The sequence below is a fragment of the Apiospora hydei genome, assembly GCF_038363865.1.
Source record: "Apiospora hydei strain CBS 114990 chromosome Unknown utg000002l_segment0_segment0, whole genome shotgun sequence".
Classification (NCBI taxonomy): domain Eukaryota; kingdom Fungi; phylum Ascomycota; class Sordariomycetes; order Amphisphaeriales; family Apiosporaceae; genus Apiospora; species Apiospora hydei.
Genome location: NW_027117361.1, coordinates 752,219 through 777,785, shown reverse-complemented (window position 1 = coordinate 777,785; position 25,567 = coordinate 752,219). Strand labels below are relative to the sequence as shown.

The 25,567-nt window shown below is 54.7% G+C and overlaps 7 protein-coding genes across 7 annotated transcripts; 3 read left to right on the top strand and 4 right to left on the bottom strand.

The window, feature by feature from the left end:
• Nucleotides 1-1,331: 1,331 nt before the first annotated feature.
• Nucleotides 1,332-2,057, bottom strand: PG997_000249 (GNAT family acetyltransferase; the record flags this gene model as incomplete). The annotated part of the gene is made up of 1 exon (XM_066804564.1): nt 1,332-2,057. One exon carries the CDS (start codon nt 2,055-2,057, stop codon nt 1,332-1,334), a length of 726 nt encoding a protein of 241 aa, XP_066674337.1.
• A 3,142-nt stretch (nt 2,058-5,199) lies between these two features.
• On the top strand, nt 5,200-8,254 carry PG997_000248 (spindle pole body component alp14; the record flags this gene model as incomplete). The annotated part of the gene is made up of 3 exons (XM_066804563.1): nt 5,200-7,333; nt 7,392-8,173; nt 8,228-8,254. 3 exons carry the CDS (start codon nt 5,200-5,202, stop codon nt 8,252-8,254), a joined length of 2,943 nt encoding a protein of 980 aa, XP_066674336.1.
• A 2,460-nt stretch (nt 8,255-10,714) lies between these two features.
• On the top strand, nt 10,715-11,725 carry PG997_000247 (uncharacterized protein; the record flags this gene model as incomplete). Its single annotated transcript, XM_066804562.1, has 1 exon — nt 10,715-11,725. The coding sequence occupies one exon, from the start codon at nt 10,715-10,717 to the stop codon at nt 11,723-11,725; it is 1,011 nt and encodes a 336-aa protein (XP_066674335.1).
• A 652-nt stretch (nt 11,726-12,377) lies between these two features.
• PG997_000246 (HET-domain-containing protein) lies at nt 12,378-14,639 on the top strand (the record flags this gene model as incomplete). The annotated part of the gene is made up of 1 exon (XM_066804561.1): nt 12,378-14,639. One exon carries the CDS (start codon nt 12,378-12,380, stop codon nt 14,637-14,639), a length of 2,262 nt encoding a protein of 753 aa, XP_066674334.1.
• An 878-nt stretch (nt 14,640-15,517) lies between these two features.
• PG997_000245 (PKS-NRPS hybrid synthetase psoA) lies at nt 15,518-16,695 on the bottom strand (the record flags this gene model as incomplete). The annotated part of the gene is made up of 2 exons (XM_066804560.1): nt 15,518-15,675; nt 15,879-16,695. 2 exons carry the CDS (start codon nt 16,693-16,695, stop codon nt 15,518-15,520), a joined length of 975 nt encoding a protein of 324 aa, XP_066674333.1.
• Nucleotides 16,696-16,703: 8 nt separating this feature from the next.
• On the bottom strand, nt 16,704-22,619 carry PG997_000244 (PKS-NRPS hybrid synthetase; the record flags this gene model as incomplete). Its single annotated transcript, XM_066804559.1, has 3 exons — nt 16,704-21,355; nt 21,430-22,385; nt 22,612-22,619. The coding sequence occupies 3 exons, from the start codon at nt 22,617-22,619 to the stop codon at nt 16,704-16,706; spliced, it is 5,616 nt and encodes a 1,871-aa protein (XP_066674332.1).
• A 1,215-nt stretch (nt 22,620-23,834) lies between these two features.
• PG997_000243 (uncharacterized protein) lies at nt 23,835-24,873 on the bottom strand (the record flags this gene model as incomplete). Its single annotated transcript, XM_066804558.1, has 2 exons — nt 23,835-24,412; nt 24,486-24,873. 2 exons carry the CDS (start codon nt 24,871-24,873, stop codon nt 23,835-23,837), a joined length of 966 nt encoding a protein of 321 aa, XP_066674331.1.
• Between the last annotated feature and the right edge of the window lie 694 nt (nt 24,874-25,567).

Below are 25,567 nucleotides of genomic sequence, written 5' to 3'. Positions count from 1 at the left end.
CTTTGTGTTCTTGGTCTCTGTCTTGCTCTTGTGGTGGGTTCGTAGAGGGGGGGACTACGTACGAAATGACCGACAGTGAGCAAAGAGGGGAGAGAGAGGGTTTGTGGATGGAGCCTCCCTGATCGTGCAGTCAAATCGGAATGGGTTTTTCTGTTACTCAAGCAAACCCGCCGAATCGATGCCTGTCAGCATGTACATAACCAACCTGTACCTATGGCCTGCATGCGCCTAAGATGCAACTCGACTCATAACTTGCCAAGTAAGTGCGCGGCCTACGGGACTGACGGGACTGACTGCACTGCAAGGCAAGTGACATTAAATTGATAGATGCCATGCCTCACTTTTTTAGAATTCAATCGCAGCAGACCGTTCCATGCAGTTCGAACATTCTTCGTTCAGCTCCACGATACGATAGCTACATTCAGCTGCATACAGCAGTACCGTGACATGCATCCAGGAGCAGTCATCGACGCGCACGCACACCCAATCTCAATCTCGGCGAGCGGCTTATTTACCCTCCCTTAAACTGGGCCATGTGGTAGAATGCCCAGGAATCGGGCATGGACCAAATCATGCGTGAACAGCAAGCGCCTGGGATGGGAAGTGACCGGGCCTGGTTGCGGCTGGCCAGTGGCAGCAAGCAGTGCTGATTGCCCAGGCTTGAAAGGTTGTTTTTGCAAAAGTACCATTACCTTCTGGGCAGAGCGGAAAGCTGGGTTCGTTCTGGACTGCCCAAGCAAAGCCAGACTGGCTCGACTGGACTGGGGGGTGCTGGATTTAGACTCAAGTGCGACTCTCACACGTGTCTTGCTGGTGTGTGCACCTGGTCCAAGCCCCAAGCCTAACAGCGGGTATCAGCTTTGGGGCCTTTGGGCTGGTCGGCGCAAAACAGGGAGGGTTGTGAGAGTGACGTGACGCTAGCCAAACCGGGCCAAGCGTGGTGAGATTAGGTACATGGCTGTTCACGAACCAACTGGAGTCCGGCCCGAGACGAGTACTTACGCTTCCTTCCCAGATTCATGCATCCCGCTTAGTGAGAGGCAGATTGACAACACTCGATAAACTGGAAACTCCTCGAGAACAGCATTGTTTCCCATGGTGCTTACATTTGGAATTGGTGATCCGAAGAATATCCGCTGGCTGGATAACACAGGCTGGAGGTGGGGGTCAGGAGCAACATCTGATACAAGCTGCTGACTGTGTGTGTATTAAGCCCGTCTCTATGGGGAGACCATGAGAGCTTGGTTAGGCACGTGCCTTACAAGAACTGTATCTACCATGCGGTTCATCTACCATGCGGTTCCCTCAAGCCCACTCACTCCCTCACTCCTTTACTGCTCCATCCCTTTCCGAATTGCGTCCAAGCTCCGTACCTGCCTCCCCTCCTCAAAGTTCTCCGGCGCGAGCCAGGCCAGCAACGCCCGCTTCCGCGCGCTCCACTCGTCGTCCACGATGGAGAACCAGGCCGTGTCGCGGTTGCGGCCCCGCACGATGCGGTGCTTGCGAAAGGTGCCCTCGTACGCGAACCCGAGGCGCTCGGCGGCCCGCCGGCTCGGCGCATTGAGCGCGTCGCACTTCCACTCGAGCCGCCGGTTGCCAAGTCCGTCCATGCAGTACTCCATGAGCAGGTAGAACACCTCGGTCGCGACCGTCGTGCGCTGCAGCCGGGGCGAGAAGGTGACCCAGCCGATCTCGACGGTGCGGTGGGCCCGGTCGATGTTGAGCAGGGAGATGTAGCCCACGGCGGAGCCGACCGGCACTTCCTCCTCGCCGCCGCCGAGGGCCTGCTTCGTGATGACGGCAAAGTAGAACGGGTCTTGCGAGGGGGCGATGTTGGCGATGTGCTGGGCGAACTTGTCTTCGTTGTCAAAGGGGCCGAGGCCTAGGTAGGTGAAGTTTGTGGTTTTCGATCCGCCGCACAGGTACTTGTACAGGTCTTGGGCGTGGGATGTCTGAAGCGGCTCCAGCTTTGCAAATCTGCCGTCGAGTGTCTGCCGCTGAGGTTGCTCAGCCGCATGAGTGTCGACACTGACACCCACAGGAATTTCTCCCGACATCTTGTATAAGACTGGGGGATTTGAGACCACGTTGGGATTGTCGAGTTATTATTTTTTTTCAGACGGAACAGAGGAATGTACCAGCTTCCAGAGGTTTGTTGGATCGAGGCAGTCCTCAACTGGTCCAGGGTATCGTAATCTGGCTATACATCAGGTGTAGATAACATTAGCGAGTGCGTATGACACATATCGTAGGAAGCACGCAGGCCGAGACAGGAGACCTGGGGTCTCCACTCTGGGGAATGGCACTTAGTCAGGCCCCAACATGGTATAGGAGTGCTCACGCGGAGGCCATCTAGAAGGAGCAATAAAACCGGCTTACCTTAGCTGTACTGCTAGTTCTATTTATGGGTGGAAGAGAAGATGTTGTAAATGGACAATGTGCGCGCACCTTCTGCGCCCTTTGGTATGGCTAGAAGTGAGGTGTAGTTTTTGCTTGGCCAGGTATCAACTCTTGAATACAACCCACGATTGTCTTGTCAGCTTATGTAAGTAAAGCCAACACGGAGCAAGTACATATATGTAACAAAAGTCCGCATATGGCGCCTATTCTAAGTCATCCTGCATTTCTTCATGGTCGTATGGGAGCATACAAGGTCTGGACCTTTCGTCCACCTTCAGATCCTGCGATCCGGAGTCACCGTGGGACACTCTTGTTTACGAGTGTAAAAGCATAGATGAATATGCTTAATGTAGGTTTAATAGCAAAGATGCAGGCACCGAGATCAATACTGTTTGTTGCAACACTATCTTGGCATTGCCAGACGCCCATCAAGGACGAAATGCGAGACTGCCATCGGTGTTTTCTATCGAGAGACGGGGCTACAGATTAGTAGCTCGAAACTCCGGCTACATAACCTGCTTTTTTACGCGGCCAATGTTTTGGTCATGCTGGCAAGGAGATCAAGGGGCTACTTAGTATGGATGTGCCCTTTTGCGACCTGGCAACACTGATCTGGCTGTTTTCTTCTACAAGACCTCTTGTCACGTGGATATCATAATACCAAAAGTATCGTCTAGGTTGAGCTATTAGTTAAGAGTTGTTTGCAGTTGGGACTCTACTCTTCTATGCTCGCATCAGCCTCAACAACTCTACAGCGAGACTCCCGTGATCCAGATGATATGTGGCAGCTGACTGAGCCGTGTGGATGCTGCTCCGCGTGTCCGACACATGCAGTGGCAGATGGCCTGAAAGTTGACGGTTTAGACTCCGGGTTGGAATTGGCTGCCTTTTCTGTAAAATATGCAGGTGTCGGCCTTCTGCTTCTGGCAATGGAACTCCCAGGCTTGCCCTTAAACGGGATTGGCACAGATCGACCAGGCCCGTGGGATGCAGACAAATCAGCGCAAGACCTCATAAACAGTACGGTTTTTATAGCAACCAAAATCTATGTATTATAATCATGCTGTTCGATGCAAGAGGAAATGTCTGGCTGATTTGGATTGTGCGGGTGCTAGGGAGACTCCAAAAGCGATTGCGGACAAAGGACGGGCGAATCCGGGTTACAACTTGCTGCCAAGTTGGGTTTCTGCGCCACAACAAGAGCCGTCACGTCACGCTGGGAATCTGTCACTGATGTCTGAGCCAAAGTTATATATCAAAGAATCATATTGATCAGTTGGTAACAAAAATATATCAGTATCAATGTAACCAAGCGACAGCGGTTGCAGGCCGTATCCCAGGGGAAGCATACACGTGTTATAGGTTTGTTCTGGTTCCTGTGGCAATGGGCAATGAGGGAGGGGTGGATGTTGATGTCTTTTGCCCAGGTCGGAACGTTGCGTCAACACAGGCCAGCCGACTGTCCATATTGGGCTGCCAGGCTACGCTTAGGGGGTATCCACCCGCTGACTTTGCCCGAGCTTGCTCTTCGTCAACCACCAAAAGGGACGACGGACATTTCAGAAAGGCAAGATCTGCTTTGTCCAAAATTTAGGTGCAGCATGCAAGCGTATCCAGTAAGCATGCTGGTCAAAGAAATATTTTCACAGGGTTGGAAAACATGCTTCGAGTGTAATTACTGGCCTAGAGAAGGACGGCATCAGTTGTAGACGAGACATACATGTACTACTAGAAAATGTTTATGTCCTACTTGGCCAAATGTTTGTGGTAGCATCGTCACCTACAGGGGGTGCTTAATCTGGCAAACAGCCCCCTTGGCTGCTTGGTGCTTTGGAGAGGAGCGCTGGCGGACTTGTCAACCCCGCCAAATCGAGCAGCAATTGATTAAAACAATGACAGGGGCTCCACTGAGCACGACCGCCTGCCGCTGCCCAATGGTAGGGGTGATTTGCCTTGAAGCCCGTTGCCGTTGCGACCCCTGGTGCTAAGAAACTGCCATCCCACAATTGACCGTGACACTATTGCTTTGTCGTTGCAAGTTCTTGATCTGGCTGGCCGCCAAACAAATAAGTCCAGAGTACATCATCCTAAACTTCACCACCTTTTGCGCCTTGCTGATGCTTCTCCTGCCCAAGCACACAGCTTTTTTCCGACTCGGCCTTCGCTAGAGCCCCCAACTAATACCAGAACCCCCCCCTCCCCCCGAGCTCAAGCTCTGACGACCGGCGCGCATTTTGATAACCTAGAATTTCTTCATAAGAGCGCAACCACCTCTGCTGCCGCGCAACCCAACCCGAACAAGAACAAGCTGGATTTTGCGACGCACCCAAAAAGTCTTCCCGACAACCAGGTCTCGAGCTTTTCGGGTTTATACATAAAGAACAATACGGTATGTCTCTCGCTTGCTTTCCTTATGCCCATCCAGCCTCCTGAGGCGGGGAACGACGCACGCCCAGAAGAAACACCCAGTGGAAAGGCGGTGGAAGAAAGACCCGTAAAAGGAAAGCACCACATCGCCCAGCTCAGCTCGCAAGTCGCGCCTGCCGATGCTGCTGCTGTCGCGACTGCTGCTTCCACCGCTGCACCAACCTCCTGTCTCCAGCCTCGTTTGCTTGCATCCGGTCTCTTGATGTCGTCCCAGACCCGGATGCGAGTGTTTCCAACCATCACATGCCCCTTCTCTGCCTCTGAAATCTTGATGTTGCGGTATCCCACTCCACGTCGCTCGCAGAGAAGCAAAGCTGCCTATGGCTTTCGCTATGCTTGAGCATCCTGCTGCCGTCCTGCCTTGATACCAAAATGCCTTTTGATCATTTTAGGGGATCGTCATTGCATAAGCTGATACACAAAGTAGCAGACTCCGTATCTTCGCCTTCTTCTAAGTCCACACACAAAGCCCACAGCACCAAGTCGTCCAGGGACTTCGCCTCCTTATTCAAGAGCAACAAGAAACAGCAGGAACCACACTCTCCTCCTCCCACCCCCTCGCCCAACAGACGCGGTGCTACAACTCCAGGATCACTTAGACGACGACCACCCGTACGATTTCCCGATACCCCACCTAACGAGATGGCGGAGGGAGAGCCAGATTACAGCTCTCTGCCGCTGACGGACCGATGGGTCCATAAGGTATGGAAGGTCCGAAAGGAGGCCTATGAAGAGGCCACCAAGGCCTTCGAGATCACCCCCGACGAGCACGACCCGGCGTTCAGACCCTTCAACCAAGATCCCAGTCTCTGGAAGGGTGCAGTAGCGGACTCCAACGTGGCCGCCCAGACAGACGGTACCGCCGCGTACTGCGCCTTCCTCAAATTCGGCGGCAAAGAGAACTGCGTACGGTCCAGGGGCCACACAGTCACGCCCATTTGCGAAAAGGGTCTTGTTTCTACAAGGCCTGCCACAAAAGCATCATCTATGGAAGCTTTGCTGCTACTTATCGAGATGGATGTATCGGCGCCTGTCATAGAAGATATCCTACCTGCAGTATCAGCCAAACAACCTAAAGTCATTGCCGCTGCCCTGAACGCTCTCACCACTATATATCACAACTATGGCTGCAAGGTGGTAGATCCTAAACCGGTGCTGAAGGTCCTGCCCAAGGCCTTCGGCCATGCAGACAAGAATGTGCGAGCCGAAGCTACCAATCTCGCCGTCGAGTTCTACCGATGGCTCCGAGAGGCGATGAAACCCATGTTCTGGGGCGATCTCAAGTCCACCCAGCAAACTGATCTCGAGGCCCAATTCGAGAAGATCAAGGCGGAGGGCCCCGCAAAACAAGAGCGGCTTCTGCGATCCCAACAAGAAGCACTGGCTCGGGCACCACCGCCCGGCGCTGGAGGCGATGACGAGTACGGTGAAGAGGATGGGGCGGATGAACCTGCGGAAGTGGATGCCTTCGATCTAGCCGAGCCGCAGGACGTGCTTTCAAAAATGCCAGCGAATTTCCATGACAACCTGGCCTCATCGAAATGGAAGGAACGCAAAGAGGCCCTCGAGGCTCTTTTTGCCATCATCAACGTACCACGCATCAAGGATGGCCACTATGACGAGATCAACCGCGGCTTAGCCAAGTCCATGAAGGACGCCAACATTGCCGTCGTGGTTCAAGCGGCACAGTGTATCGAAGCGCTTGCCAAAGGTTTACGCAAAGCATACGCCAAGTACCGATCCATTGTCCAGGCACCCATCATGGAAAGGTTGAAGGAGAAGAAGGCAGCCGTAGCGGACGCCCTCGGAGCTGCACTCGACCAGGTTTTCTTGGCAACGAGTTTCTCGGAGTGTTTCGAGGATATTCAGGCATTCCTCGTCCACAAGAACCCCCAGGTCAAGGAGGGTACTTTGAAGTTCCTCGTGCGGTGTCTCCGTACCACGCGCGATGTCCCGAGCAAACAAGAGATTACAGCCTTGGTGGAATCAGCAAAGAAGCTGCTGGCGGAGGGAAGTGAGGGTTTGCGATCTGGCGGTGCCGAGATCTTGGGAACTATAATGAAGATTGTCGGCGAACGCGCTATGAACCCGCATCTCGAGGGCCTGGACGATATTCGCAAGACCAAGATCAAGGAGTACTTTGAGACGGCCGAAGTCAAAGCCAAGGAGAAGCCCAAGCCCAAACCCGCTGCGCCTGCCGCTCGCGCTCCGCCTGCCGGGGCAAAGAAGATGGTCAAGAAGGGAACAGCTGGTGTCAAGAAGCCCGCTCCTGCCGCAGCGCCGCTTGCTGCGCAGCCGACGCCGAAAGCTGCCCCAGCAGCCGGTAAACTTGGCGTGCCAAAGCCATCTGGCATATCAGGACTCAAAGGTCCTCAAAAGCGCATTGGCGCTCCATCTGGCATGGCCTCGCCGCGAAGGGTCGCTGCCCCACCACCGCCAGAGGAATACTACGAAGAGGAGGAGGAAGAGGAAGTTCTGCCTGCTTCTCCCCCGCCCCCGCCCTCGCGTGGGTGTCGGTCGGGGTGGCCTCGCAGGACGCTCATTGGCAAAGCCTGCTGCCCCAGCTGCGGCAGCTCCGGCCCCCGTTTCGCCCGAGCCTTCAAGTGGACTCACCGCTATGGAACGCGCCGAACTAGAGGAGATCCGCGCAGCCAACTACCGTCTACTCAAGCAGGCAGATGATATGCGTCACGAGAGGTCCAAGATGAACTCGGAAATCCAGGAGCTCAAGAATCAGAATGCCCAACTCATCGAAGATCACACAAGAGATGTTCTGAGCATCAAGGCCAAGGAGACGCAACTTGTGCGAGCCAGAAGCGACGCCGAGGCTGCCGAGCAGACCAACGAGCGACTACGACGAGAACTCGAACGGCTCAAGCGTGCCCTCAGTAAGGCTGAGGCGCTCCAGTCGAGAGGTGGCAACGGCAGCCCAGCACTCGGTAGCCCGACCAACGATGAGGCAGATAACTACCATGACGGTCTCAACCATGCAGGCGGCCAATCGAACCGGATGAGCTTCGCCAGCAACCAGTCCGAAGACAAGGAAAACGGCGACGCTCCACATCAGCGTGCCCGAAGCAAGATGATGAGCCCCGAGTTGCGGGTGGGGAGCGGCTCGAGTGGCCGCGCCAGTCCCGCGCGAGGCTTCCGGAGCGCGAGCCCAGCGCAAGGTTTCAGGAGCACGCCTATGGATGATCATCCCAGGAGCAGCTCCAGGGGACCGCCTGCTAGTGCGAACCCGGCGGGCGCTGGAGCCGGTGGTAACGGCAACGGTAACGGTGTCGAAAGCTGGAAACGCGCAGCCGAAGTCACGAGTCAGCTCAAAGCCAGAATTGAGCAGATGAAGGTAAGATACACGTCCATGCAGAAGACAGTTCACATTTACTAACACAACACGTAGGCGAGGCAAGGCTTCAATCGACCTTAGGACATCGACCAGCTGCGGGCTCGCCATATCAGACATGTGAGCGTTAATGAGGCTCCGCCACCTTATTCCGACTTAAGCAGCAAAGTTGCTGGCAGAGTCGGGCCAGGCAAAGATGTGTGAGGCCCAGGCTCCGCATCAGCCAGTAGTAATTGTCATGCTATTCTTGTCTGTATTCAACTTATAATTATGATGAAAGGGAACAAGGGGCCAGGCAAGGGATTGGATGGCAGGACATGAAAAAAAGCGAGTATCTAGCTTTGTTGAGTGCATTTCTACGGCGTCTGATGCATACCCCTTTCTTTTTGCAGTTATATTCCATTGAGAGTGGGAGAGAAGAGAGAAGAAGGTCTAGAGAGGTTGCGTAAACTCCGGGTCTGGACGTCTGGGCCTAGACAGCGATTTCTGTGAATACATACATGTATAAAAGTTCAACTCCTACGTTCTTGTTTAATAATGCCTGTCTGGGGTTCTGTTATGCCACTAGTCATGCATATTCATTGACGTGTTGAGGTAACGAACTCTAGTGACTGTTGTGAACACGAATCAGGCTTGCCAGTAATTGCCCCTCCAACAGCTGTCATGAAGCAGATTGGCGATGAGGGCCAAGAGGTCCGGGCATTCTCTTCGATTTATTCGAGTCCATGTGACGTGCCGTATGCAGTATTCATCTCATCGCCGTTCAATTGTGGCCGATCAGAGTCAACCTCCTAATCACTCCGCATATTTCTACAGATGGCGAACTCGTCTGGCTAGGTAGTTAACCAACCGCCTGGCTTCCCGGGATAGAAAAGATTAGATAGGTAAAAAGAAAAAAACAATTGGTGGCCGAAGCAGTTGAACACACCTGCCTTTCGAGTAGGGTGGTAAGACTTAGGAGTACCTAAGAAAGCACCATGGGGATGTGAACCACATGCTTGACCACTTGACCACCGTTGGGAGAACAAGCAGTTATTACGGATTATGAGCCTACCCTCTCTCTCCCACTCCTTTCCTCTCTAGGCAGGCTGCATTCAATTGCTGGTGTCCCCCACCCTACCTATCGATGAACCTGCTGCCACTTACAGCGAAGCCACTGCCGTAGCACATGTTGATTGACACCGGCGCTCGAGTTAATCTCTCGAGACTCTTTGAGTTCCGTGCGAGAAAGGTCTTGGATCACGCGCCGGTTCGCATCGGGGGAGGAACTCAGTCACCTCGCGTACGCACCTACCCATTATCCGGAACGGCGATGGCGCTACACGCTGTGAGGGCTGGCTGGTGGTAGGTAGGTAGTCAGGTTCTTCCATTTCAGGCGTGCGTCGTACCGCCACCGCCGTGTAGGCATGCGCCCGTGACCCAGGCTCCGTACGCGTCCACGGCTGTACTAGTAACTGTAACCTCGGTCCTGTTGAAGTGCACACTCGAGGAACGCCGGTCCGTCGACGACGCCAGGCCGTCGTCCCCCGGCGTTGATCTTAGTTAGGCAAGTCGGCGCTGGTCTGAAGCTGCTCTCGCGCCGCGCATATATGTATTCGGTCAGGTCGTCGCAGGTCACTGACAGACCTTCTCCATCGGGCGGAACAATGAATGGTTATGCGGTCCGCGCCGGATCCCGCGCCTGTCCGTTTACGACAAAGGCTCGGTCCGCAACAAAGGGACACCCGGCGCTGGCGCCCGGGCTGAAGACGCCACTGCGGCTTCGGCTTCGCCCGGGACTGAGGTCAGGCGGTCTGTGGCATCCCGAGAGGAGGATCCCCGCGTGACCTGTGGTTCCAGCGTGGGTGAAGAAGTACTTGGTCTGCGGCAGCAGAGCTCACGGGCTTGGCTACCTATCTTCCTGGGTACCTCGCGCATGACTGCGGATGCCTTGCTGCTTTCATTAGCATTGGACTGTGCTCGGCAAGATCTCGCCCTAGATTTCGGAAGTAACCAGATCTTCAAGCTACGCAAGTACTTCTATTTGGCTTCAGTGATTGAAGGGAGGGTGCTCCGGGAGTCCATCCCTTTGTTCATTGCATGGACTCGGAGTGTACATTCCTACAGTAAGATTATCTACAGTGAAGTATACCATAACTGAAGTTGGTGTAAAGTCATGAAGAATACGGGAAAACACCTCTACAAAACGAATGATCTGGGTATTTTATGCAATATGCGTGACTAGAGGTTAATGTTTCCCTACCTGGGAATATCCGCTGGCATGAGGTCTCACCCGGTGAGTTCTCGGAGACTTTCACTGAGAATAGGTAACGTGCAGAAGCATCATGGCTTACACCCCATAAACTCAGCGACATTCGAACTCGTCGCATACTAAGTCATTGATAGAAGAGCGCAGTCAAGATTCTATCACAGCGTAGGGCTATCATTGCTTCTATTCAGGCGAAAACATTTGGATAACTCCTACCTTGGTGATCATCTTATTACAGACAGAAATCGGGATACATTCGAGCCGACCCGACCAACAGGATTCAATCATTATTCACGATGGACTTCGACTTACCTCGCCGTGACTTTACTGTCTCTAGAGGGCATACATACTCCTTCGTGCACATTGAGGGTGTAGGGGACAAACCGACGCTCCTCCTTCTACATGGGTGGCCATCGCATATCGATGATTGGATCTTCCAAATCCGGCATTTCCAGTCCAAGGGATACGGCTTGGTAGTCCCAGACATGCTCGGCTACGGAGGCAGCAGCAGCCCCTCGGAGACGAACGAATATCGACTCAAGCCCTTGAGCCAGGACCTCGCCGAGCTTCTCGACCACATCGGGGTCCGGCAGGTCGTGGGAGTGGGCCACGATTGGGGCGCCAACATTCTCTCGCGCCTCGCAATCTACTACCCCGATCGCCTCCGGGCGGTCGCATTCCTCGGCATCGGCCCGTCAAGCCCCGGCACGGCGTTCGACCTGGACGCCATCAACGCGATGACGAAAGCGGCGACCGGCACGGAGATGCTGGGCTACATATCCTACATCGCGCGCGACGCGGCCTCGCAGCGAATGATGGAGCAGCACGCGCAATCGGTCATGGACCTCCTGTTCGCCGACGACCCGGAAACGACATGGAAAGTTAACTTCCACCCGCTACAAGGCTTCAAGCGCTTCGTCGAGGAGGGCCGCACCCAGAAGGTAGGCGGCTGGTACCCTCCCGAGCTGCAGCGCCGACACCTAGCGACGTTCGGTCGGGAGGGCGGATACTTGGGCCCCGCGCAGTACTACAAGGTGCTGGACCGGAACCTGTCGGTGGGCGACGAGGCGGGGTTCGAGGGCGCGCGGCTCGCGATGCCGGCGCTGCTCGTCGTGCCGGAGGAGCCGGCGTCGTCGCGGGAGATGCACGTCCAGATGCAGCGGGCGTGGGCGCCAGGGCTGAAGGTGGTGACGGTGGACTCGGGGCACTGGGTGCACTTGGAACGGAGGGATGAAACGGCGGCGGCGGTCGAGGCCTTTGTCCGAGGTTGTCGGTCGGAGGCCGGCGATTCTGACTTGGGGTCGTGATGAAGCTACGATACCTTCATAACACAACACAGGTCGGCGACAGGCACGTAATCACTTATCTGACAGATCCCAGGAGCTCTCGTATCGATAAGATGATTTTTTATATATTTAATATTGATCATAATCTTCGATCATTTTTGAAAAATCGAAATGATTCCTTAGAAATAAACCGAGTTGTTTTCTCGTCTCCTTCTCGACGAGATAAACACGATTAAGCTGTTCCCAAGCACATCAGAGACGGTTTGGCCGAGTGGTATGTAGCCCATTTTCACTATCTTATCGATAAGCAGACTAATATCCATGCAGGTCTAAGGCGATGGTTTTAAGACGTAAAGTTTAATCACCATTTCGGAAACGAGCGTGGGTTCGAACCCCACAGCCGTCACTCATTTCATCTTTTTGCCCTCGATAGTTGTTCAGAAAACTGCACAAATAATTCCTGCACGCTTATTTTTATTTTGCCATTTTCGTACAATTTGATATTCAAATAGTCAGCTGGAACGTGAATATCAGTGTCTCTCGAGAGTTACGTAATAGCCTCAAAGTCCTCAGTAACAAAGAACATCACTTCCACCCACACCAGATGGAGATTGACCCACGCTTAGGCTCAGACTCCGTCTCGGACTCGGGGGATACTCAAATTGATGGAGGCATGGACTCGGACGTTGGCCCAAACATGGCCTCCGGGGCTGCGCATGTTACTGCAGACCTGAACCCGAATCGCGTGACACAACAGCACTGCAAAGTGTCACTATGCAACGACTGCTCGAAGCTGAATCTCCGACGTCCCATGCAATGGCTTGCCGAGCAAGCGGTCCTCGATAGGAAATTCCCCGGGGGCTGGCCGACCTGTGTTGCCAGAATGGGGTCGAAGTATCGGGCCAGACCAACCAACGAATGCCCACTCTGCATCATGCTTTTCGACTCGCGGGTTTCCGTCCATCAATCTTCCAAAGAGGACTGTTTATATATTCACCCGCTTCACGCCGTCGAATCGCGTCTCCATGCGGAAGGGTTTAATGGCGGGCCTCGGCATACTGTTGTGGCTGGCCTGGCGATTGTGCCGGAGCTGTTCACGGTCAAGAAAGAGGTCTTTTACGGAACCGAGATTGACCACCAGATCCGGGCGAGTGGCTTCCCCATCGTTCAGATGGCTGAGCAACGGCTCAGTTACGCGGCGACTTCGATGCCGAAGAAGACGTTGATGGCATATGACGAAATCAAGGAGTGCTTGAGGCGCTGCAGCAGGAGCCACGCTTCGTGTCATAAGAACCTGTTGTCACAACAGCCGATGCCATTGCTGCTTGTCGACTGCTGGAACCGTGCCATACAAACTAATCTCTTCACAGATGAGAAATATGTTGCACTGAGCTATGTCTGGGGGCAGGTACCGATACACCGGGCAGACGAAGGGCATCTTCCCTTGGTACTACCCCGCACTATCCATGATGCCATTGAGTTAACACAGGCCCTCGGTTATCGATACCTTTGGGTGGATCAGTTTTGCATTGATCAAGACAATGTGGCAGTAAAACATGAACAAATCAAATCCATGGGTCGAATCTATGACGGAGCTGAGTTGACCATAGTAGCAGCTTGCGGAGAGGATGCCTCCCATGGGCTTCCGGGTGTGGCGCGTCACCCAAGGCGGACAACCTCATCGTTCTTGCTGGATGATTGTATAGTCCAATCATATCGAAAAAACACCTCGGCGGCAGTGGAATACTCCCGGTGGAACTGTCGCGGGTGGACGTTTCAGGAAGCATACCTTTCTCGCCGGTTACTGTTCGTTGGTGAAGACCAATACGTGTTTCAGTGCAGAGGGGGGCTTCATGCCGAAGGCAACCCCGGGACGTGGGATAAAGAGGTCATGAAAGGGCAGATCATCCCGAACGGGACATTCCGCTTCGACACTGCGCCCGTCCCAGATTACAGCATGGGTCGCCACAGGATCAACGGTAGCTTTTGGATGAACTATGCTACCATGGTGAGAAAGTACTGGGCGAGGAACCTGCGGTTTGACACAGATGCTGTCCTTGCCTGCATCGCTGGTCTGGAGTATCTCAAAGTGCAGTGGGAGAAGGGTCTATGGAAAGCATCTCCTAGTGACCGCTCGAGCCTTGCATTTGTTCATGGCCTACCGACAATAGTGCCGCAGTCGAAAGGGAGTCGGCACCGATCCCAAGAACTACAGATGTGGGCAGATTGCTTACTATTCCACTTTGACCTCGTCGAAGTGCGCCGGCGGAAGTGCTTCCCCTCCTGGTCTTGGGCTGGATACGCCGCCCTTAATCACCAGTACACAACCAAGTCCTCTTTCCAGATCCCGTATAGTTATACCCGGGGTCAATTCGAACCAGTGATCGAAGATGTTCCCCTTGCTTCTTCATCTCGAAAGCACACGAATAATTCTGACGATGCCCCTTCAGCTCATCGCATGGTCGAGGAGCCTGAGTCACTGGAAGCGGCTGACGTACTGTCCCTGAAGGCGTATGCCGTGCCTCCTGAGCTATTCAGTCTTAACGGGGACAACTCGACGCTGACGGCGGGAGGTCGAGAATCGCCAGCCAGGATGGATTTCGGCGTGCTCACCTCCGAATTCTTCATCGACTGTTCGGTTCGGAGACTACCCGTTGAAGTCTTCTGGAAGAAAGTTGCCTGTGGGGATTTCGATATAGTCATCATATCGGCTCGTGGGCACCCTGGATATAGAGATCCGTCAGAGGGAAGATGGCTTTCGGAACCGAACTGGAAGGCGCAGTGCCTGATACTAGAAAGGCTCGACGAGGAGTACCATCAACGGGTGGGCTATGCCGTGGTTGGAGGAAGGTTACCGAGGGACGACATGCGGGCTACAAGTAGTAAACAGGCGTTTGAGGAGAGCTGTGTACTACGGAATTGGCAGTTGAAGTGACCAAACATTAAACGTAGAGAAACATCACGGAGCTTCACCTTTGGAAATATGTTTCTCGTACGATGATTTCTCAGATTTTGAAGCGGGATAGGTAAATTGATGGTGGTGTCGAAATTTTGATAGCACCGTTACGCCAGTTCTCTGCCGCGACAGAAAACATCTGAATTCGGTTTAAAGGACGGAGTGATCATAACGAATACGCAATATCTCCAAGCTACAGGTCTGTTCCGTAATTAGGTAATGTTATACAGGCACAGTGGCGAGATATTTCTGCATTCCGGACTATGAGGGTACGATGAGTGGTATCCACGAGAGCTGCTGATGGAGAATGCCGCAGATCTGGTTGTCAAGTATGACACAGCACACAAAATGGACAAGGCGGAGCTGTTGCTAAGAAAGGGGGACAAGTCGGCGCAGGATGGCCCCAAGCCGAACAAGGATTGGGGTGTGGTCACAGAACCAGTGCCAAGAGAAAATAAAGGTAGTGTACAACGATGGATTCCTCACGTATCATCGTTGTATCCGTGGCTGGGACAAAGAAGGATCCGAGCAGAGCAAAAGGCTGGATGGAAAATGTCAATTTCGATATTTGAGCTCGACCATGCCAAGGTCTTTTCAGGGTTTGGAACTCAGCCTACAGGCCAGTTTACTAACAGCCCAAGCAGCAAATTGCTTCTAGGGATAGCAATTGAGAAATATCATACAATGGTTTTTATTATATAGACTGATTATATACCAACAACTCCAAGCCAGAGGGCCTCCGCTATCCAACAGACATTAGCCATATACTAATACGCTCCCTCATGAGAGCGATCTACAATAAAGCACCACATCCCGTGGTCTAAAGCGTCCCCCCGTGAGTCTATGTTCTACCCCTATTACTCCTTATCCAAATCTGCGCCTCCCACGTTCGAGTTTGATGTCATGCTCGACCCAGACAGTATCCCCGACGATACCGAGGTGCTGGCTGACGTTGTAGTCGAGCTTTCTGACAGATCCCTTTCCGTACATATTTGCTCCGCCAAGTCTAAGCACACTAGATCCCAATTCGTTAGCAATATGATCTTCTTCCAAAAATGGGAGGAAATAAAGGGATCGGACGAAATGGGTTAGGAAAGGGGTGGGTTCTTTGTGCAAGTGCATTTCAGCCCCCAAGAACCAAATCCGGTCTGTCTGGAATGCGAGAGAAAGGACATCCAGTTTAGTAAGGAAGAAAAAGAAATAAAGAAAATTACTCACGTCGTCGTAGGCTCCCAGCCCCCAAGATCTTCAGAATCGCCACGTCCCGCCCCAGCGCCTTCCAGAACCAGTTGCGGATCTCGACCGAGATGAGCGAGTCGATGCCCAGCTCCGCGACGCTGTTCTGCGGGCTCACGGCGCCGCTCTGCAGCCCGAGGAGCGCCTCGAGGCGGTCCCCGAACGCCTGCACGATGGTCTCGGCCATCGGGCCGGCCTCGTTCAGGGTTTCGAGCTGCTGGAGCAGAGTCTGCTGTTGTGTCTGACCTGCCGCGCTTGGATTGTCACGATCGTCGTTCACGGTGAAGTGCGAGAAGCGCGGGTCGAGGTGCCAGTGTAATGGATTAGCGTTTCCCCACTGGAACCGTTTCAAGCCCGTGGTAATATCGAACGGAGCCTGTTCTCCTTCCTTCGTCGCCGGCCTCCCCGCAACAATGGCCTCGAGGAACATGTGGTGGATATCCCGCTCCGAAACGGGCGGATACCCCTCGCGCTCGAGCCCGGCGTAGAGTTCGCCCTTCTCGCGCTGCAGCAGGCCCAACCCATAAATAACACCAATATTCAAAACCGAGCCCGCCCGGCCCTGCCGCAGCCGCCGCCGCGCCGCGAGGCCGTTCATGTACATGTTGGCCGCGGCGTAGTTGGCCTGGCCCGGGTGCCCGCCGACGGCGGCGAAGGAGCTGGTCATGATGAAGAAGTCCAACGCGTCGTGGCCGAACACCGCGTCCAGGTTCGCCGAGCCGGTCACTTTGGGCGCGAGCACGCGGTTCCAGGTCTCGGCCGACTCCATCTGGGCGAAGACGCGGTCGTCCAGGACCATGGCGCCGTTTACCAGGCCGGCGACGGGGGCGCGCCGAAGGCGAGGAGCCGGTGCTTGAGCGCGCGGACGCTGTCCAGGTCCGTGACGTCGAGGCGCTCAATGGTGATGTTTGCGGACACTTCGTCTTTCCACTTGAGCTCTAGGTTGGGGCTGCGGCTGCAGAGGACGATGTGGCGTGCGCCGTGTCGGATGAAGAGGCGGCAGAGACTCTGGCCCAGGTCACGGGTCAGACCTACTAGGAGGTACGTCGCGTCTGGACGGAAAAGGGTTTCTTCGACGATGGGGTTTATCGAAGGGGACATGACACGGCGAGAAGCATTCAATCGGTTGTTGAACGACTTCAGGGGCTTGACGCGGGGAATGAGGCGCTGCCCCTTTTCAAAGTACACCTCGGGCTCCTTGGTGCTGAGCTCCGTAGGCAAGCCGGCGTTGAATGAGCAGAGTTGCCGCAAGCATCCACTAATCACCTCGGCTGCGCCGTCTAAGCAGTCCAAGTCAACCACCTGCAGCCTGAGGTCCGGAACCTCGGCGATCATCGTGCGAGCGAAACCGAGTGTGGCGGCATGTTCCGGACTGTCGCGCCTGACTCCGCGGGTCACCCAGAGCACTGTTGTGTTGGGCCTGAAGAAAGCCTGGAGTTGACGGAGTCGATTACCCGTCATGTTCAGCATAACGGACTCGTCAAGATCCGCGAGTACGATGGCCGTAGTGAAGCTGGCCATCGACTCCGAGTCCAGATCGTCAAACGAAGGGGCAATCGAGACATGAAGAGAAGATTTAGAAAGGAGACAACCCAACTCATAGTTGATAGTCACCGTTTCCTCCTTCAGTCCACCGATTATGAGCAAATCGTCGAGAATGGGCTCCAACTGCGCTTGAGCTGGATACTCGGGTGATGGGATAGCTGGGCTCATTTGGCGCACATGGATCGATGCTCCATCTGAGAAGAACTGATCTGCATGTTTCGTTGTTTTGGCATAACCGCTGAGCTCGAGGATGCTGGCCCATTCTGTTGCTCTTTGCTCAACGGCGGGATCGCTCGCTGTCGCGGCCATACTGCGCAAGCTGTCGCGTACTCCCAGTTCCGGACAATGGACCAACACCAGCAGCCCGCCCGTAGCCATGCTATTTCGAATAGCGTCTAGTGTTGCCTCCGGGATTTTGCTGTCAAGCTGCGATGTCGACACCACCACCAAGTTTGCCTCGGCCCCTGCCGCTGCCTGGTCTCTCAGGGTATCATGTAGACTAAGCGGCACAAAATGGGTTCGTTTAGAAGCAGCGGCAGGCGTATCACGGAAACGGGGGTGTTCCTGTTCCGGCTCGACGCGGATGGTGTGGGATAAGAAGCCGGTCCCCAGCCCCGAAACGATGTGCTCCATGAGTCCCAAAGTCGGATCGACGAGACTCAACACGTTAAGCCGTGGGAAACGGTGAGTGATCTGCTCCAATACCCGCCCCACGTGGGTGTTGATCCACATCTGACGGCGCGTCTGCTCGATGATGAGTGGGATGGCGTTCGGTAGGAGATCCGGCAGAGCCATGCCGAGCTCCTTGATGAAATCCAGGGATGTCCGATATGGAGATGCGTCGATGAAGCTATCAATGCTCTCTTGATCATCGAGGTCGTAGAATCGACGCTTTGCTATGGCCGAATGCTCACCTTGTAGTCCGGACGAGAACCAAGGGGGAATACTGTGCTTGGACCGGTAGAAGAACGCCCCAACTCGATCGCAGCTCTCGATGAGCTTCGCGTCCGCCTCATCCATCACTCCCGGTGCCTGAACGATCTCATCCATGGGGTCGACGTCAAAAGTAGTGTGTAGATACAGTTCATAGTCGTCTTCGGGGCGTGTATCCGCGATAGCTGTGACCGAAAGCCCCTCCACCTGGATCTCGCAACCGAGCTCGTCGCTGCGAATGTCGATATCAACGGTGAATCCGGCTTTGGATATACGGCTGGTGGGCCGCGCTTCCTTCAGCGAGCTTTCCACCCTGAGTGTCGCATTCGTCTCGCCTGCTGTAACTGCATCGCTGTAATAATGTGCCATGTTGAAGCTGAGACGTTTTATGTGGGTGGGTAGAAACGAGGTCCAGAGCGATCCGTCTCCCGGTGCCGAGTAGGTAAGAAACGCGGACTGGAGGCAGGTGTCCAACGTTGCCGGGCTGACTGTAAGCGACGTGGTGTCTTCCTGATGTAACCTCTTGACACTGGCGGCTGAGTAGTCGAGTCGGCGCTCTATCGACTCGAGCGCTCTGAAAGGCCCGGTATACACAAGCCCGCTTTCATCCATCATGTTGTAGAAGGCCTTGGAGCTCGCCGGCAACGTTTCCGAGGAGGACCGTTGCGCGAGAGGCAAGGAATCGGCACAAGGCTCACCCAGACGGATACGCAGCACTCCCGCCATATTCTTCGTCATAGCGGTAGTCCCATCCGCCGTGCACGAGACCAACATGACATCAGCCTCGATAATCGAGCTCTTCTTCCAGCTCTTGGGCTCGCCCCGCGGCGTCAGCGAGAACAGCACCTCGACGCCGACCGAGTCCGGCTCCACGACGATGCCCGCCATGATCTCCATATCCACGATCTCGATCACGGACGCCGGTCGGCCCTTCAGGAACTGCCGGCCCGCGTCCACCGCCATCACGCAGTACGCCGAGGCCGGGACCAGGGGTTGGCCCTGGAAGCTGTGGTGGCGCAGCCAGGGAATTTGGCCGATCGTCAGGACGTTGCGCCAGCGCAGCGCAAAGTCGCAGTCGTCGCGCGTTCGGACGCCCAGGAGTTCGTGCGGGCTGCCCTTTTTGAAGTGGTATTGCCGCGACAGTCGGGACTCGCGCCAGTGGGCTTGCGAGTGGTCCCACGGATAGCTGGGAAAACCCTGCATGATTTCTTTGGAAAAGGGGGATCCGAAGTAGTCTGACAACTGGACTGCGCCTGGTCCGAAATGACACCATAGAAAACCCAAAAGATCAGATAGAGCAGCCTGATCATCCTTCGTCCGGTCCAGGACCCCTGAGTACAGAAGTGCACCACCATTGAGGGACTTGGCCGTTTGGGTGGTCGGTCCCTTCAAGGCCGGATGAGGACCGACTTCTATAGCACAGTCAAAGGGCCCATGTTCCGTGATTGCCGTCTTGATGGCGTCGTGGAACTGGACTGCGGAGACCATGTTGTCTTGCCAGTATCCAACGTCGGGCTCCACGCTGCCACTTCCTGAGTATCCGTCGACGCTGGATATCCAATTGGTCCCGTTATTAGTTTTCAGGGGTATGATGGCACATTTCTGCAACGCTCTGACATACTCGGCGGCGGGTCGGATCATATGCGGTGAGTGATAGGCAGTATCTACAACGAGAACTCGTGCAAACTTTTGCTGTTTTGCCAACTTGTCCCGTGCCAGATGTACCATGTCCAGGTCGCCAGACAATGTTACAGTGCTCGGTGCGTTGCTGGCCGCGACGCAGAGTCTACCGCGGAAATCTGGATCTCGACAGAATGACGTAGCTTCAGACTCAGATAGACCGACGGCCATCATGCCCCCCTTTTCCCCATTCGGTCCACCGGCCAGGTGAGCAAACATGCCGCGATAGTATGCGATGAGTATGGCCGCCCTAGGCGTCAGCCGTCCGGCCGTATACGCAGCAGCAATTTCTCCAGATGAGTGACCAACGACGGTGTGAAACCCGACCCCGTAGTCTCGGAGAACACAGACCAAGGCGATCTGCAGCGCCGTACAGAGAGGCTGCGATACGGCGGCCTCGTTGATGCGTGACTCTTCGGGGTCAGCCATGATCTGCTCCAGCAGACTCCAAGACGGTGGATCGGGACAAGCTTGGAGGGTTTCGTCTAGGTACTGGATAGTCTTTTGGTAGGTCTTGTTCGAGAGCAGCAGGGATTGTGACATGGTGGCCCATTGCGCGCCTTGTCCAGTGAAGACGCCCATGATTTTTGGTTTCTGGTGGAGGGTTTGCGCCCGGGTCCCCATCCCACCAGCACCGGCGGCGAACCCGTCGAGACATGATTTCAGGAGGGCGACGGCGCCAGCGGAGGAGTCAGCGGCAAACGACATTCGATAGGGGAGAGCCGTCCTTTTCAAATAGAGATGAGATCCAAGATGTCGAGGCGTGATGTGAGGATTTTGCTGGAGGTACTTTACCAAATCTTGAACAACATCTCGAAGGGAGGCCTGAGAAGCGGCAGACACGACAAAGGGGTAATAGGGACCTGTGTGCTCAAGCATCTTTGGGGACAAAAACAGACCACCAGCCATAGGCGGCGAGTTGTGCAAACACATCGGGCTGTGAAACTGAGGCACGTAGGACTCGATGATGACGTGAGCGTTGGTTCCTCCGAACCCAAACGAGTTGACGCTTGCTCTTCGAGGCAGAGAGCCCAGCGGCTCCGGCCAAGGTATCACAGTAGTTGGGATCTGGAGATGCTTGTAGAAGGGTTGGACACTCGGGTTGAGTGACTGAAAATGAAGGTTTGGCGGGACGGATCCGTGCTTCATGGCCTGAAGCACTTTGAGCACGCCGGCAAGGCCGGCTGCTCCCTCTGTGTGACCGATGATGGTTTTGACTGAACCAACTAAAAGCTTATCAGTGGATACGTTGTCCTTTGCTTCCCTATCTTCAGGCGTCCCGAAGAACGCTTCTTCGATTGCTACAATAGAAAGTGGTTAGCGCATAATTCCTTTGTGTATGATACGTGATAGGGGGGTGAGAGGGGGTTCTTACCTTTAGCTTCCCGCGGGTCACCCACTTGCGTCCCCGTCCCATGCGCCTCAAAATACTGACAGCGGTCCTCAGCACGCCTCGGGTCCAGCCCGGCCCGTTCGTACGTCCTCCGTATCAGCGACGCCTGCGCCTCGGAGTTGGGCATCGTGATCCCCTGCGTCCTCCCGTCCGAGCCCACGCCCGTGTTCCTGATGATGCCCTGGATCCGATCCCCGTCTGCCTGTGCCTGAGACAATGTCTTGAGAAATACCGCCGCCACGCCTTCGCCACGCGCGTAACCGTCAGCGCTGACGTCCCACATCTGACACCGACCCGAAGGGCTCAGCATATGTAGACTAGACTCGACGATGAACTGCTCGGGGGTGAGCATGAGGTTCACCCCTGTCACGCAGGCTATCTTGCTTTCTTGTGACCGCAGGCTCAGCACCGCTTGGTGAAGAGCTACGAGCGAGGAGCTACACGCCGTATCGATCGTAACGGAGGGGCCCCGAAAGTTGAAGAAGTAAGAGACGCGGTTCGCGATGATGGAGCGCGCGTTGCCCGTTGCGTAGTACTGGCTTGTGCACAACTCGTCGCGCTGTGAGAGGGTGTCGTAGTCAGCCGTCATGACGCCCGCGAAAACGGCGACGTCCTCGCCCGACAGTCGGGTCATGGGGTACCCCGCCGACTCCATGGCCTCGTAGACGACCTCGAGCAGCAAGCGTTGCTGCGGGTCAATGGCCTCGGCCTCGCGGGGCGTGATGTTGAAGAAGCCGGCGTCGAAGGTGCGGATGTCCTGTTCCAGCCAGTATCCGCGGATGGAGTTGGTCGTGCCATGGTGCTCGCCGTCGGGGTGGTAGAAGGCCTCCGCGTTGAAGCGATCCTGGGGTACCTCTCGTGAGAGATCCGTGGGAGTAGACAGCAGATCCCATAATTTCGACGGGAAGTGGCGCCGCCGGTGAAGCGGCAGCTGGTGCCTATTATGGCGATCGGTTCCGGTTGGCGTTCTGTGTACATGACTCTCTCTTGTCGCGCAGGCGGATGACCTGCTGACTGATGGTATGTATATACAAAAAAAGCAACGGCTGCAGCAGCAAAGTGCAAAAAGAAAAACGGTGAAGGAAGTGTGAGAGTAGGTGCAGTGAGGGTTTCTGATGTCAGCCAATCGTCAAGTCGCAGGGCTTCAGGAAAAGGAAAAATCACTCAGACATATGGTGCTACATATGCTCAGGGGGCAATCAGCATTGTTTCCTGCAGGGTTGACCCATCCTTTGTACTCGGCAAGAAAGACAGGACCTGAACAATTGCCATTATCTCGTTGAGCACATGCTGTGGGAGATCTTTGATTAGCTCCACCATCGCCGAAGCTGATAGCTGTTGGTCTTTGTCTCAGGCGCAGCCTGGGTTCCTCCCTGCAGCCAACCGTAACGTCTCCCATTTGCTCAATGAAAACACCGAATTGATTTGATAAGCCTTGATTACTGATTTGGAGAAGAGGAAGCATACTATGGTGATGTGGAAAATATCTACAAAATTCTCAATTGACTCTAGAAGTCAGCGGGCGGTCTTGGCCTCTGTAGTTTCGGCCGAGAAGATGACATCTAGGGCTTCCAGCTGAAAGATTGTGGAAAGGATATAACTACTGGCTCGAGGCGCACCTCTCCATCTCCGAGTCCGAAACTAGGCCGTTAACTAGCCATATTCCGTCTCTCGATGGTGTTGTGGCATCGAGTGGGTGGGTTGCTGCCAGCTGACTCGGTGCCGGCGATCTCGACGATGCGTTGTGTTTTCGAAGTCATTCGGCCACGCCCTTTCCGCACTAAACAAGCCCTAAAGGTTCGAGACCCTTTACAACGATGCGCATCAGAAGGGAAGACCGAGTTTCGAAGTTTTCTGAGAGAAACAGGCGAATATCGTGTGCGATAGGCAAAGATGTGCATTACGGGCCGAAAAGGGGAGTCGATTCGTGATGGATACAGGAATGGCATCAGCCTGTTCGTCGATCAATGAGGCCAAACGTCATTCTACAACCAAATTTGCCAGTTCTCATACAGCACGGAGCCGGCACAGCTCTTCTGCAAGCTCGACTCCTTACAATGGTTTTGTGTTGTACAAACCCGTCAAGAATACCACATCACCAAAGTCCATCAAACCCTCTTTCTATATCACAATTCAAGGGGCTACAGCGAGATTTATGTAGCAGGTTTCACTTTACTCACGATACTTCGAACACCGACATACTCTGTTTTCCAATAGACATGCATTACTAACGTTTGATCAATCATTTTTGCCGGTGTGGCCAGCCCGATTCTAACCAAGAACCTGCAACGCCGTGTGTACCATCCCCATGAGTACTGATAGGAATACAAGAAAAGAAAAACGGTAAATCAAACGAAGGCAAAAACAACGGAAGTCTCATCGACTGATTATGTCATCTCCCCCTGAAACGAAGTCTCCGAGTAGGTGGCGGGCTGCCAATCAAACCGGATCCGACTGCCCGGACCATATCCGCCGCCGCCGCCATATTGCCCGAATCCGGGCCCGAAGCCCATGGTGGTGGAATAACAGGCATATGAGCCCAGATCTTCGCGGGCAGTCGCGGGATCTCGCGTGTCTAGCGATGTAATAGCGGGTGCCCCCGCCGCCGCAGTGTGTTGGAGCTGAACAAAATGCGCCCCTGGCGGGACGTCACCGTCCCTTAGATCAAGATCCGAATCGAGATCGGAGAAGCCGCGCGCGGCCTGGAAGGATCTGAGATCCTGGGGAGGAGAGGATGACTTGTCCGGGTAGCCACTGCTATCCATAAGGCAGTCGACCCTTGAAGTCCCCGACTGCTCAGACCAGCAGGGAGCAAAGTACGAGGGAAACGCCGCCCCGCTGAACTCAGCTGATGCGGTAACAGCGTGACCAGGCCAGCAGACTGGTTCCATGTACTGCTGCTGATGCTGATGCTGCTCTGCTGTGTCCGTGACCAGCTGTTCAGACATGACAGGGATGACCGACGCTATATATAGTATGGTGAGTAACGTCGGACGGAAATAGTCTCACACACGCAAGATCATCAAAGATGTGCTCACTCACCTGTCGTGTCTTGGTCCTGGGAGTAGCAAGAGGAGCCCGATTCGGAAGAGGAGTAGGAGGAGGAAGATAGGGGATGATGGATACCCGCAGCAGCCGCGGTGGTGGCAGAGCGGACAGCAGCCGTGGGACCAGGAGGGGAGGAGATCGAGGTAGTATTGCGAGTGTCTTGGTTCTTCTCCGGCCGCCGTCGTGCTCCCTCGGGTTGCGCCGAGTCGTCGCGCTGCTGTTGCGCTGGTTCCGCAGCGGGGGGCTCGAGGTGCACGGCCGCTTGAGCCTGTGGCACCGCTCGCACTCGTCGCCGCCGCCGATCTTCTTGCAGCTCAGCTTCTGCTGGTGGCATTTGTCGCAGGCCTTGCGGTTGCGCTCTCGGGGTGGCGGCGTCATCGTATTCGTTTGGTTGTAGTGGCAGTAGTAGCAGCAGCAGTAAAAGGGGACTAGAAGAAAAACGGGAAGGAGATCAGATCAGAGAGACTATTCTCGGCTAACCCCACGATTTGTTTCGGCTCGGTTCGTAAAGTCGATAGATGATCAATCATACATCACTGACTGGATGCGAGCAGCACGGCGATGAGTAAAAGGTTGAACGTGACCTGGATCTCTCCTCGGGAGTCTCTTTGCAATATAAGTGAGTGAGACACCCAATATGGCTGCGTGCAGGATCTGAAATACGGCGTATCATTATCACAGAGTGCCGTGGCGCACGAGATCGTATGGGTAATGAGGTTGTATATCGTCCAAGAGGAGCGGGCATAATATTATTGGTAGAGTAAACAATGGACGAATGCTGGGAATGGAAGAGCGGCTGGAACCAGCAGCGCGGATCCCCCCTATTGCCGGGGGCATACCGCCCTTGAGCCACCAGCAACCTGCAGGATCTGTCTTGTCGCATGAGCTCATCGGGGAGGGGTGTGGTAGTACAAAGATTGGGCACACGGCGTCCGATAATGCAGTCAAGCGTCAAAGTGTGCCACGATTTCTATAGCACGCAAATCTCTGCACGACGGAGCCCAACACGCTGTCTGCCACCTCTGGGGAATTAATTGGTACCACTGCCTCTTTCGACATAGTGACTTCAGGC